The sequence below is a fragment of the Micromys minutus genome, assembly GCF_963924665.1.
Source record: "Micromys minutus genome assembly, chromosome: 1".
NCBI lineage: Eukaryota > Metazoa > Chordata > Mammalia > Rodentia > Muridae > Micromys > Micromys minutus.
In genome coordinates, this window is record NC_137969.1 from 230,919,779 (window position 1) to 230,934,147 (window position 14,369).

General features: G+C 52.2%; 1 protein-coding gene across 1 annotated transcript; it reads right to left on the reverse strand.

Annotated features, from left to right (window-relative positions):
* Positions 1-6,572: 6,572 nt before the first annotated feature.
* ZDHHC22 (zDHHC palmitoyltransferase 22) lies at positions 6,573-11,824 on the reverse strand (the record flags this gene model as incomplete). The annotated part of the gene is made up of 2 exons (XM_080920003.1): positions 6,573-6,838; positions 11,299-11,824. 2 exons carry the CDS (start codon positions 11,822-11,824, stop codon positions 6,573-6,575), a joined length of 792 nt encoding a protein of 263 aa, XP_080776129.1.
* Positions 11,825-14,369: the final 2,545 nt, after the last annotated feature.

The window sequence follows — 14,369 nt, forward strand, 5'->3', positions numbered from 1 at the left end:
TTCTCCATTTTGGGGAGGTCTGGCACATCGCCAGCAGACCCGTCATGAACCTCCAGGCAAAGGACAAGCCTCGCTCTTCCGTACCACTACTTCCTGTGACATTCTAGCTGTTCGATGCATACATTGAAGGAATGAACCCAAGAATTACCGAGGGAAAATCTGATTCCATGTTCTTTTCAGCAGAGAATTTGTTGAATGTTTACAATAATTCACTGCGCTCGAGGCAGAGGATCCACTCCCGCTCAGGCTATGAAGCTAGGCTCGGCCACTTTCTAGCTGTGAGCCTTGGGCAAATCACTTCTCTGTGCCCCTCCCCCCTCTTTTTTTTTCGTTTTAAACTTGGAAGATAGGGTTTTAACAGAGCTGACTTCTAAAGGTTGCTACAGGGAATAAATGATTTAATACAGGTAGAGTTTATGAGTGACAAGGCCCAGGCAATGGGAGGATGCCCACTAATGCTAGTCATTATTAATCCTATTAATCAAAATATGTCAACACGGAGAGCTGGAGAGGCTAAAAGTTCAGGAGGAAAGGCAACACGTGCCGGCCAGAGAGGGGCCTGATTTCTGAGTTCAATTCCCATCTCATCTATAATGCAGTCTGGCGCCCTCTTCTGGCGTTCAGGCATACATGCAGGGAGAGCATTGTATACTTAATAAATACATCTTTTAAAACATATATGTGTCATCATGGAGTTGGGGAAAAACCACCACTCTCTCCATTCCTGTCCTCTGAGGTGTGTGGGGCAGGCAGGAGACAAACGCTTGGGAGGAGGCAATACCAGTAACAGAGAATCATGGGAATTTAGGAAGATGGCTCCAGACTAGTCTGGTTCAGGTAAGGGGAAGCCCTGTAGAGGAGTGAGGTGTAGACAGGCTGGAGCTATGGAGGCTAAAGACGTGGGCAAAAGGAAGCACTATAAGAAGGCACTAGGTCACTGGACACAGAGAACCACGAGGGAACGCCTTGCCAGGCAGGTTAAGGGTGATGGATACAGGAAGGGTCAGCCCCACACTTCAGGGTTCTTTCTGATCTTTCTGTAGGTCACTGTGGTACGAAGGCATTCTTTTACCCTGCTTGCTGAGCCTATGCAGGAAGGCAGGGATGGTAAGATATCTCATGAGCCCCACTTGGGGCACAGAGCGTCAAGACATGTTTTTATGTTCCCACCGGAATTCCTCAGTGGCTTTAAACAGACTCCTTCAGAAATGGTCTCCAGTAAGGAGGCCGTTCAGACATCAGGTGGCCTTTTGTTTGCCCAAAGGACACCATGAGCTGAGGCGAGGCGTGGCTTCCTAAGACATTATCACAGATGAAAGAGGGTCCTCAGAGAGTATGGCCTAAGGACAGGATTCCAAACGGTTGCTGCAGGACATAACGCTATCACTTCCAAACCCTGACTCGTAATTCCCAGAAATCCCAGGAACCTCTGTCTACGCACAGCCTCCCTTCCTTCATGTCTGGTGTGCTTCTGATCTACATGTTGCCTCCTCTGGGAAGCCTTTCAGCCCACCCACGTCGGAGGGTCCTCCGGGCTTCCGTAGCACCCTGTCTTCCCTTCAGCCTGCTCCCTACTGCTGAATCACAGCCGCCTGCAATTTGTCTTCTTTCCCGTAAGCTCCCCGAAGCCTCATTCATCTTTGCTTTTCTGGTTCTTGGCATCATGCCTGGCACAGAGTCAGCCTCAGTGAATGTTTGAAGAATAAGTGGAGTAGCTGGGCCTGCACTGTGTACAGAGAGAAGACGGAGGGTGGGAGGAGAGCTGTTTCCAGGCATTTCCTGCTCCACACGGCAGGCTCTCCGGGCCGAAAAGGAGATCTAGGCTCTGCCTCCACACCCAAGCAGTCGGAGTCTAAGTTCCTGCAGTCCTTTCTTTAAAGTTCTTTTAAATTGATTTTTAATTGTGCAAGTGTGTCTATAAATGTGTGTGGATGTGTCTCTGTACCTGTGCACATGAGTGTAGATTCCTGAAGAGGTAGTGGAACCCCACGGAGCTGGAGTTACAGGTGACTGTGAGAACCACCTCATGTGCGTGTTAGGACTTGAACTCAGATCCTCTGGAAGAGCAGTATGTGTTCTTAATCGCTGAGCCATCTCCTCAGCTCTCCTCCTCCTCCGTCATATGGAGGACATATCTCAAGTCCCCCTGTGATTGTAACTGGAGGCAGCACAGGACCATGTGGAAGACATAGGGCACAAAGAGGATCCAGGGCTCTTGAGCCCAGACAATGGCGAAGACCATGAAAGTCCTAAGGATGGAGGTTATTTCCTGGGACCTCAGGGCCAGCTTGTTGCAGCAAAGGGGCCATACATTCAAAGCTCCTCAGGTTTGTCCCTTTCTTAGGCGCTGAAGGGAAAGAGGCAGGAGTCTCCTCCATTACTGAATGTAAAGACAGAAGACCTATGGTTTTTTTTTTTTTTTTTTTTTGGAAATAGGCACATGGCCTTTACCCTGCTTTGGGGGTCAAGAGTTGTGATACAAAGTGTGCTGGTAGATGCCCTCACCAAATTCCTTCCTCCACCGGGATGGCAGAGTGGCCAGTTATTATCAATAACTGTGGTATTATCAATTGTTTGATAAGCCAATGCTAAAGGCAAGTGCTCCTGTGGCCCAGAGCCTCAGCACCCTGCCCTCCCTGTCCCAGTGTCCTAATCAATCTGTCCTTTGAAGCCACCCACTTACTCTGTTCCAACCTGCAGGCCACTTTGACTCCTCTCTATGGCCCCTCCAGTCATGTGTGTCTGGGAGATGCCTCTCACCCACCATCACCTCCACCCAGATTATATGGTCATTCCGCCTCATTTCCCCCATTCCTCCAAGACTCTACTTTTTCTTCTTTGCAGTCTAGTACTGAACCTACCATGTCAAAATGCCTGTGGTTCCCTATTGTCCTTCAAACTCATTACAGACATCCTGGCTTGGTGTTCAGAGTCTCTCCTGCTCGCAGAAGCAGCTCTGGGCTTTCCCTCCCTGTCCCTTGGGATGGCCTCTGCCTTCCAAGGCTCCAGGCATGTTCTCTTACCCAGAAACTCCTTCTCCATCTCAGGTTGCCAAAATCTCATCCATCTACCCAGGCCTGCACAGATGAAAACCCTACCCCATCCTGACACCTGGATGTACACTCTCTGCCTCTCTGAGCACTTCCGGGAACCACTTCCAGAGCGAAACCTCCACAGCCTCAGAGGTTTCTGAGCCTCCCATATGCAGAACGTGGCACCGGGGAAGAAGCACTCAGTACCAATTACTGAGCAGTGACTAGATACCTCACCCCAGCAAAGCAACAAGGACACAGGGCTGACAAGGACAGCTGTGGTACCCGCCTATGGGTGGACAGGCCATGTTCTCTAGAACGAGCTGACAATGAGCTGCCTGCTCTGTCAGGATTTGTCTTCCTGGCTGTGTGTTGGCTGGGGCTTTGATAGGTCACACAGAGTCAACATTTACCCTTTGTGTCCTATTTGTCCAGGCTGCAAGTCTTCAGGACATTTCAGAGGCGACGCCCTCAAGAGCCTGGTATCCTCCTGGTTGCCCCTGAGGCAGTCAGTCTGAGAGGTCAGGAGGCCCTGCCTTGTTCAAGTTAATCTGCTAGCTGATGAAGAAGCAGATGGCCTCCCATTCTCTCCCCTACCGTTCCCTCTGTATCAAGGAGATGAGTTCTTTCATTCCTGGTCTCTGTGGTGCTACGGCCTTACTACCCACAAGGGCTAAGAGTCACATTACCACACCACACCACATGGCCTTGACCAGACACAAGATACAGGTGTGTGGGCAGTGAGAGGAGTTTGAAGCAGAGTCCTGGATTAGTGCCAGATTGTTCAGTAAACCCGAGGCCGTGGGGGTGGAGCAGGGGTACCAGGAGTGCATTGCTTAGGAAAACCTGCTGTAGTTACTTACCCACTGGAACAGAAGTATTCCTGATCATTGTAAATTTGTATTAGTGCACACTGTACCTGCAGCCCTAATGCCAACCAGACAGACAAAACCAAATACAGTTTGACATCCACATATTTTATTGATATTTTCATTAACAACAGAGGGCCATGTGTTCAAATGCTACTCAAGTACCACATCTGGCAATCTCCCCACAGCCACTCCTCCCTGACCAATGTTTAAAGGGCTGGCCACCGGAAGTATTTCCTTTCCCTCTGGGATGTCAGGCTCCGTGGTACTGAGCCTGGACAACGCAGGGCTGGTTTTCAAGTTTGAACTCTAGGGTCAAGAGAGCACCAAGGCCTGAACTGTCCAGACATCTCCCCTCCCTTGTTCCTCCATGCTGCTAAAGGGTGCCCAGAACCGCGAGTGGAGATACCTCGAATGGCTCTTCCACTGAGGAAGCCTGGGCTCCCCCTCAGCCCTGCCACACCATTCTTCTCCAAGGGCCAGCTGCAATGACTGCCAAGAAAGGAGAGCGCAATGGTAGGAGTCGTCTGCCTTCCGGATGGTGGGCATCTGGATTGCCAGTGACTGAGACTCCGCCCATTCTTGGTGCTCTATACACATATGAGTATGTGATGAACGGGTGGAGTATGAACAAACGGAGGTCCAAAAGAGTAACTGCTGAAAGCAGAAAGCCATTACCTCACCAGCCCTCTAGGGGGCGCCAAAGTCAGGCCTGAGTAAAATCTGCCCACTCTTCTGTTCAACAATTCCTGCTCTTCTTGGGCAATGGCTGGGGTCACTGTGGCCACCCACTGGATACTGTAGAGCATAGGCTTCAGCCTCAATGTCTGTATACATGTTATATTGGCCCTGGGACCGAGTCAGGAGAGGGTGTTTATGTGGCTCCCACTCCTTCATGTGCCCCATGGGTCTGTCTGGTCTCTGGGGTCTCAGGATACAAGGCAGCATTGCTATCTAGAGCTAGCCGGACTGGAAGAAATGGGCTGGCAGTTGCACCCTAATATTCTGTCAACCCCACAAACACCTCAGGGCTGAGCGTGACCTCCAGGCTTTTCTCTTCCTACAGTTAACTGCACCAACCTGGCTCTAACATAGTTATAACTCCCTGTTCTCCACAGCAGGCCCTGCTCAGCCATTGCTAACATCAGGAGTCTCCTGGATGGCTAGATTGTGTGCAGAAAGTCCGGTTTATGATTTTTAGACCCTTTCCATAGTTACCCTACCTCCTGCCCCATGAAAGCAGGTAAAGATCTTGTCTCTAAAGATCTTTCTGTCTGTCTGTCTGTCTATCTATCTATCTATCTTTCTTTCTTCCTTCCTTTTTTCCTTTCTTCTAAAGGCTTATTTATTTTATGTATGTGAGTACACTTTGCGCTCTTCAGACACACCAGAAGAGGGCATCAGATCCCATTACAGATGGTTGCGAGCCACCATGTGGTTGCTGGGATTTGAACTCAGGACCTCTGGAAGAGCAGTCAGTGCTCTTAACTGCTGAGCCATCTCTCCAGCCTAAGATCTTGTTTGTAAAGATCTTGTCCCTGGGCTCAGCAGTATTAAAGAAGACATTGGAATCCAGGAGTGAAAAGGAATTCTAAATTCATCTAGAACAAACTAGTACAAAAAAAATCTCTTCTGGTAGATAACCTCTTAGATACTGTCAAAACCCCTCCAGTGGCCAGCACCCACTTCAGGTGCACTGGCTGGCTTTGGTTGCAAAAGAGTTAACCCCCCCCCGCCCCCAATACTCACTTTCTCTGTGTTCATCACCTCTGCTCCCTCTTACACACACACACACACACACACACACACACACACACACAGAGTTATATAAGGCTATATAAGTAACACACTTCTCTTATTACTTATGGGTAAGTAACTCCCAATCCTCTCTCCCTTCTTCCCTTCTCAATATCTAGCAAAAATCTGGAGACTGGAGACCAAAGGGAAAGGTCAGAGAAATTCCAGAGAAAGAAACTATCCAGCTAACTCCTAGGCTGGGCTGGGCTGGGCTGGGCAGATGGGCTCAGGTTGAGCAGAGAACAGCATTTAAGAACACCAGGCTATTGATTGCTGTCTCTAGGAAAAGGGCCTTGTACTTGGGCTAAGCAGTAAGTGCCTGTGCTCCCCCCTTCACACAAATACTACTGCCCCTCACAGGGATGAGGGCAGATCCCTGCCCCACCTCATTCTCACTAGCAGTCCGCAGAGCTTACTCGACTGCCTCTCATGCATAGCAACTTCCGTTTACCAGCTTCTAGGTTCTAGGTTCTGTGGAATCTCCCGCCAGCAGCTAGAATGTAGTCTCTCCACTATCAACACAAAGAGAAGGGCTTTAGCGAAAGCAGCAATGACCTGAGACACAAGAGTGGATGTGCCAGGCAGGAGGCAGGGAAGGGCTTCCCAGAAAAGAAAAACCTTGGAGTAGAAACACCCTAACAACTTAGCAGCTCCCTACCTGGCTGGCCCTCGAGCAGCCTAGTGGTGCCCGGTTAGCAGTTTTCCTTCCATGTCAGGATGCACCTGTTAATATGTCCTCTGAGGACTGAAAACCTGGAGTGGATCTGATGCCCTTCCTAGGGGAGGGTGTGGCGTGTCACAGGTGGAGACAAGGGTGCTGTGGTCTTACGTTCAGGAGAAACAGAGACACGGAAACAGCAGGAGTGTTTACCAGCTATTTGTCCTGCTGCTTCGAGCTCTCAGTGCCGACATTGAACATGGGGACCAGCAAGCCAAGCAGCCACCTCTTTCCGAAGACCTCCTGTAAGTTCTTGCGCCAGGGCCGGGCTTTCACAGCCACCCCCTTTCGAACCTGGTAGCGGGTTTGCCCCCGGAGGATCAACAGCAGTTGGTGGCAGCAGAAACCGGCGCAGGCCAGGCCGACAGCAAACCAGAGGTAGAGCATGAGAATCACGAACATGTCAGAACCGAGGACAGCTCCTGCGGGGCGGGGGAGGGGAAACACCAGACCGCTTTACACCCAGGCCACGTACCCAGGCGGTCAGCGCTCTGGCGCTTGTCGCTGCGAGGCAATCTCAGCTCTGCAGCCTGGGAGGACTGTGACCGAGCTCCTTGGCCCAAGTTTTCCTTAGTGCTGATGGCTCCTGAGGAGAGGGGGGGAGGAGAACGGGGTGCCTGGGGAGATGCTCAGTGAAAAGAGCCCTCAGCAATCCCAGCACTGCCTAGACTGCACATTTCCCTTGCACAGTGCCCCTCATTTCGCTCTTTGGATTGGAAGCGAGGTGGGGGAGGGTCACAGGAGGAAAGAAGAGCGAGTTTAGGAACCTAAAGAGGGAGCTGGCACCTGGGCAGCTGTCTAGACTGCAGCCAGTTCTCCCTGTGAGTCTGGGAGCACTGTCTGGGAGGATCTGGAAAAGCGACAAGATGATGGAGAACAGAACCTAGTCATGGGGACAAGTCACGAGCTCAGCCTCAAGGGCAGCACACGGAGCCGACTTAGGGAACAATTCAGCCATTAATGTTAATAAGAGAAGGAGACACCGGAACACTCAGCCAAAGCAGTCCCGTCAGTCAAGTCAGTGGCTAAGGCCCAAAGAAACCATCATTTCATACACTGCTGCTGGGCAGGCTGGACAGCAGCCGCGCCACACCCTCTAAACCGAGCACTTCCTGTGGCTGTTTTCAAGGTCCACTTTGTAAGAGACCTCATGTGTCCTCAGAGTTTGAGGTGGGGGGATTGGCCTATGCTAGGTTTGAATCTCTCAGCGGTGTGGTCCCTTAACCTCTCTGAGTTCTAGGTTGCTCATCTACACCGTGGCTCTAATGCCACATTCATAGGTGTTCGGGATGACTGGTGTTTGGAGTTGCCAGCATCATGGTTTATACCTGGTGCTGAACGCTATGGCTTGGAGAAGGGAGACTGCATCTTCAAATGTTTCAGCTTGAACTCCCAAGACCCGCAGACCTCCCCCCACCTTTCCTGTCTGGGCTGTAGGTTTAGCAGCTGTAGCAAACACATCTACCTTGGCGTGTTTAGCAGCCAGGGCAGTGGGTTGAGAATAGAACTTGGGGGCCTTTCGTATCTCCTGGGCAACCCCACCACCACCTTCTCCAGAGAGGATTGGGTGCCCGTGCAGGGATATCAATACACAAGCTACCTACAAAAACCTCCGTTATTGTCTAACCCCCGCCCCCCAGCATCTACTTGCCGAAGCCTACCCTCTTCTCAGGCTCCAGTTTCTGGACTCCTGAGAAGTAGACTGTAACACCTGTCAGTCTGATCCATGATGGATTCAGCAGCCAAGATGAATCGATCTGCTGGCTTGCTCACTGGAAGTGTTTTCCCTCAACCCTAGGAGCTTAGGTGGCAGGAGTGTCTTTGCAAAGTTAGAGACAAATAGGTCCAGATGCCTGGAGAACAGAAATCTTGTTCCAGCAGCCATTTAGAAAAGCCTCTACACCATTGTTGGGGGTCAGCAGACCGACAGATTTAAGTTGAGCTGGACCATCCCCTGACCCACTTTTTCCTTGTCAGTACAAATTAGCTTGGGCAGCTATGTGCAGGACAGAGACTCCTGGGGCCCTGGTGCTTTTTCAGCTTGAGGAACACTAATGTACAAGCTATCCATCCCTCAAGCTAGGGTGTGAGAGACTCAGCTGTCCAGCTTAGGCCTGCCTTGTAACTCAGCCCCAGGAACAAGTCAGGCAGACAGAAGCCATTTACCACAAATTTCTAAATCAAGGCATGAAGCAAAAACCTTTTGGCCTTTTGCTGGCCCCGTGTAGCAGCTACAAAAGGCTATTCTGGGGACCAAATTTCTTTCTTTGGAAGTGTTTGAAGTTACCTGTTCTGGCTGTTTCAGTGCCTCTAAACTATGTAATAATAGTTTCTCTTTCAGAAAACCACACAAGTTTCTTAAAGGATCTGAAAGATGACATCATCTAATTTTCTCTCTCCTTGCTCTCCCCGACAACCATCTCTAACACTTCTACCAAACCATCCCCCAGCATATCCTGTAATACATCTGGGCACAGGCAGAGGCTCATTCAGCGTGAAGCAAGACTAGACAGGGTGGCAGAGTAGAGAAGAATGAACCTAGAGTCCAAAACAGGATGGCTCAGAAGCCACCTGACCTTTGGCTCCCTGGCTTTTAACAAAACAATGCAATACCTGTCTCCCAGATCTGCCCAGAGACTTGGGTGCAATGAGACATATCTAGTGGGGCACAAAATAGGTATTCAATAAATTCTAGTCTCCCTCCTCTCTTATGGGGCCTTCTAATGATATCTACCAACGGATACTAATCCAATGCCACGGAGCATGTCAAACGGTGTCACTTCCATTCTCTAGATAAGAATGAGGCTCACAGAGGTGACACAAATCCAAAAGTAAGGACATCTTTTCAGGACTCCTCAACAAACCCCTTTCTGACCTTTGGCATCACCTGAGGGTCTGGAGTCAGTAGCCAGCATTTTGGAAGAACACCCCCCCCCCATAAAGGTAGGAGCTTTTCAAGGCTCTGTTCAGAGCCATCTTAGGTACTAGTGGCAGGTCCCCACCACAGGGTTAATTTCTGGATTAAACAACTGCTTTTGTGCAGCCTCCTGCCCTCCTATTCTCCTGAGCAGCTGAAAGGGTACGCTTTGGACCACTCGGACTGGGAACTGGGGAAGAAGAGTCTCAAAGGAGGAGGCTGAATAGAGAGGATCATGTGTGTGTGGACAGGGTTGGGGAGGGATGTGAAGGGTGAGAAAAGAAGAAAGATGAAGTGGATCTGGTGGTCGAATTCCTTTTTCCTGTGGGTACGGTGAAAGATGGTACGGCTCATTCTAAAGCCAGCACAGATGCTTGGGCCCTGAGGTGGGCATGGGCTGGCTTTTTTCTTCCATCAGATCAAAGCAAGAGGCTCCCTCCCTTCCATATTCTCTAAACCTAGCACATATGGGCAGGCCTCACGCCCAGACTGAAATCAAACCATTCCGAGGTCCTCCTTCTGGAACCACCCATTTTTATGGCTGGAGAGACAACTTGGAAAAGGATGTGCAGTCAGGTTCTCTGGCTCTTCCCCATCACTCCACCTGCCTGCTCTCACACTCCACCCCCAGCCCACCCACCTGCCCTCCCCCACCCTGCTTATTTCAGTCCTGGCAACCTTCTATGCCAGCACCAAGATCCAGAAAGCCCCAGAGCTCCAAGTTCTGGGCCCGGTTTAGCCACCATTCCTCCAGGCATTTCTCATGGCCGGTCCTTCCTGGGCTCCTGTGTTCCTACTGCCAAATGGCATGATAGTTCTATGTCTGTGAAGAGCTGAGCTAAAGATACAACTGAAATGAGGGTTCCCCCGGGGTACAGAACTTTCTTAAGTACCCAGGTCAGGCCAGGACAGTCTAGGTGTCAGGACAGTCAGGCTCCCTGTAGAAGTAGCTGTCTTTCTCTGACCCTGGAAGGTCAAGTTAAAGTGTTTGGGAATATGGGCCCTGAAGAAGAGCAAGGAATTGTGGTTTAAGTACCTGGATACAAGCCAGAGACAGCCATTTTAGGGAAGTACAATCCTAGGCAGGTCATTGAGCCCCAGCTAAGACTCAGTTTATGAGCCTGAGAAATGGACCTAAGAACACCAGATACATACTTTTGTGTCCATACTACTAATTATAGAGATCAAATCGGTCAAAATTCGAGGTCAAAGGAAAGAGTGGAAGGCAAGGAAGTAGGGACAAGTGACAGGGTCAGGTAAGATAGACTGCCACCAGGAACAGGGTCTTCCAGGGCCAGGTACCACAGAATGTTCTTAGAGACACACAATTCAAAGTTCAATCCTCACCATGGTGTCCCTGTGAGCATTGTTCTGAGGACCCATGTACCTGGCTGGCCCCAGCAGGTGTCAGAGCCTTCCAGAGGGTCAGATTCCACAGCAGGCTGGATCTGGGGAGCATCAGCTTTTATCCAGCGAGGTGGCTCTGAGCCGCCAAGAGTCTGGTTTAGTCTAAGGTAGTGGGTGAGAGGTAGCCTTGTGCTCAGCCCAGCCTGAAGTCAAGTTTAGCCTGGGTGGGGTTGTTTGCTAAGAACTCCTGAAGGAATGGGTGAGTAGGCCTGGGGTCCAGGTCTATGGAGAACACAGCATATACCCCTGAAGGGGCATGCCTGGCCTAAGAAGTGTATAGATATATACACATTGGGTACCATAATTTTATGAGTAATATATAGCATGAAAGATGAGGGTGTGGACATCTGACAAAACAAAGCATGCCCAGTTCATCCTAATCACTGATCGATTACAATCTATTCTCTTACTATGCCTCCCAGAACACTGGGGCATCATCATACCAAACAACCGGTTATCTGACAGTCTGAGCTGAGTATCCTGTGTTTTTATTTGGAAAGATTTGGGTTTGGGCTAGGAGGTCTTGTCTGCCAAACCTGCCTGCCACGGCCCACTCACCGGAGAAGAACTGGCTGATTGAAGTGGGCAGGAGCGTGAGGAAGGCCAGGGGGTGGGCGAAGGAGATGGAAAGGACAGCTGAGATGTAGGCCACTCCGGCCACCATGGAGTAAAGGCAGGCCAGTGAGGTGTAGAGGCAGAACAGGATGAAGTTGCGCATGTTCCTGCTGCCGATGCAGTTGCCAGTGAAGAAACAGTGATGATCGTGCCTCAGCGTGACTCGGGAGCACACTCGGCAGAAGTGGGTGCTGGGTGGTGGGCACTGAGGTCTCTGGGACGAGGTTCCCTGGCAGGCACTCAGGTCGTCTGGGGAGTTCTGGATGACCAGGACATAATTGCCCAGGGCATTGGCTGAGAGGAACAGGAAGAGCGCCCCGTGAAGCATGGCAGGCGAGAAGAGCGGAATGGCTGCGGGGTCCTCACGCATGCTGGGTAGGAAGAGGAAGAGCTGCAGTACGAAGGTCACCAGGGAAATGCAAAGAAAGTAGGCAGGGGCCACCACGTTGAGCAGCCGCAAGGCGAGCATCCTCGATTACATTCCTAAGGGGCACAAGGAGAGAGGAAGCCTTACAGCGTTGTCCGGGGTCATGATGGCGCTCCTCTCCTTGGTCAAAGGTTCGCAGGGCTGGACACAAAATTACCCAATGCCTGCCCTTGGGTCACCCTTTCTGGTTTCCCTAACTTGGGACCAAACAGGTTAGAGACCCAGAGCTAGTCAGCCTCTGGCCAGACCTACTTTGGCTAAGTCCTTGTTGCCTTGGAGTCTGGAGGTGAGGTACAAGAAGGGAAGGACCTGTTGGCAGTTTGGAATGATTGTATGAGGGGCAGGGGAGAAGTTTAGGGGCAAAAATACTACTGTGTCACGGTAGTGGGTACAACCCGGGTTTGGGATCTCTGGGGCTTCCTTAGGAGAAAGAGAAGGATAGGAGTTGGGGGTGGTGGTGGTGGAGAGACTCCTGCAGATCCTAATTCACCCTTCCCCCTACTCCTACCTTTAACAGTATTCTGTGACCTCACTGGCTGCCCAAGGCTCTCTGGAAGTAGCTGTGCTGTGGACCATGATGTGTGTTGCCTTGTGTGCAACAGTACATGTTATCTGTGTGCGTCAGGGGATGCGTGTGTATAACCACTCCTTGCCACCTGGCTTTAAAAAAATCAATTAAAATACTGTATACAGTCACAGGTGTTCAGGTGCTTGGGTAGGGTGGAGGTAGTCAGAATACCTGTGCCCGTGGGTCCCGGTCAGTTCAATTTCCAGCCGCTGGTTGCCCTGTTTCTATAAAATCTTTGCAAAGAGTGTTTTCCTTTGAGGCAGTGAAATTGAAATTCCCCATTCACACCCGCCTTTCACTTTCCTGGCGGGAGAAACCCAAACAATCCCCAAGGCAGCGAAACCCTTTCGATGCCAAGAAGCTCGTCCTGGGTGGACTAGGGGATGCTTGGCAGCTTTTCCTAGGATGACCGCCCCCTCCCCCCCAGACGAACGCAGCCCCACCTCCTACAGCGCGGGCCTCTCCCTAACTTCGGATACCACCGGGAAATAGGTTCCGTGTGTTGAGAACAACTTTCCAGTGTTCTCAGTAATCGACCAGAAGGAGGCACGAAAAAGTTCTGGAAAGGTGCTCGAACCCAAGATGGATGGATGCCACAGGGCCTGAGGTCCAAGCTGTCCCGTCCGGACCGAGAGACATTGCTCACCTTGAAATCTTTGCAGGTGACAGTGCCTAATGATCTGGGGACCTGCGGCCTCTCTACACTGCCGAGGCGCACTGCAGGGCAAGCCTGGGGGCGATTGCTGGGGCTCACCACCAACCTCTCCCCGACCCGTAGCCGTGCATCCCTGGAGGCCACAGGGGCGCTGCCCACTCCAGAGAACCCGAGGTACCGGGCTCCAGCGAGGGAAGCAAGTGTCTTCCCGGCGCCAGTCGCCAGGGGGGTGCGGGAGCAGCCTCCAGATGCGCCGCGGCTCTGGGAAGGCAAAGGACAGGGGCTGGGGGGGAGTGCGGGGCGCCGAGTGGGCGGCTGCTGCCCGGGCCCTGTGTCCCGCAACGGTCCGCAGAGAGTGGCGGGCGAGGACGAGCGTGGAGAGCTGTCCGCTCAGCACCGGCGTCCGCCTCACTGGCCTCCGAGGGCGGCACCGGAGCCTTGCGGACCCAGACAGCGCGGGCACCCACTGGCTCCTCCGCCACTGCCTGCTGGACGCCCGGGCAGCCGCCCCCAGGAGCAGCCGCAGCGCCGCAGAGGGCTGGGGAACGAACTCACCGAGCTCCAGTCGCGACAGTAGGAGCCCCGAACGCCAACCCTGGTCTTCCCCGAGGCTGCAAAGTTGTGGGCTCGCCCGACTGGCTCGCAGCCTCCTCACGCTTCGCTTCAGGGACTGGGCAGGTAGCGGGGGTGTGGGAGGAGGGAGCGGGCAGCTGCCACCCTCCTACTTGGGTGCCAGAGAGTGGGGGCCAGGAGACGGAGGGGATAGCAGCTGGGCACCCCCCAGCTCCTCCACCCCTCCCTCCGCTCCTGGGGGCGGTGCTCTGGCCACTGGCTCAGCACTGAGGACTTGCCCCCCACACCCCCGCCCTTCTCGCCCCCCCACGCCCCAGGGCGGATTGTGGCGCCCAGCCTTGCTGCAACCCTGGTTCCAACTGGGAGATGGGGATTCAGCCTTGATGCAGAAGCTCCAGCCATATCCTGACCTCCCTTTCTCCCCTCTTCCTGCTTGTGACCCCTCCCTGCTGTCCGCTAGAACCAAGGAATCCTTGTGTGTAGGTGGGGGATGGGGTGGGAGTGATGTTAAGAGCCCAGTTTACCAGGGTAACACCCATGAAGAAAGATCAGCATTATCTCAGAAGGGCTGTGAGCTGAGGGGTTAGAGTCCGTCTACCTGGGTGTGGGTATTCACCACTCACCATTTATTGGGTAAGCCTACATTCCAGTGTTCTGTAGAACAGAGGACTGAATGACAGGCACTATGAAGCCTGCTTGGGATGGGACGATTCATGTCTCAGACCATCACCGTTCAGATTGGCTCTCTCCTCAGTAGCAGGTACAGAGCTGAACCCATGACACAACGGCTT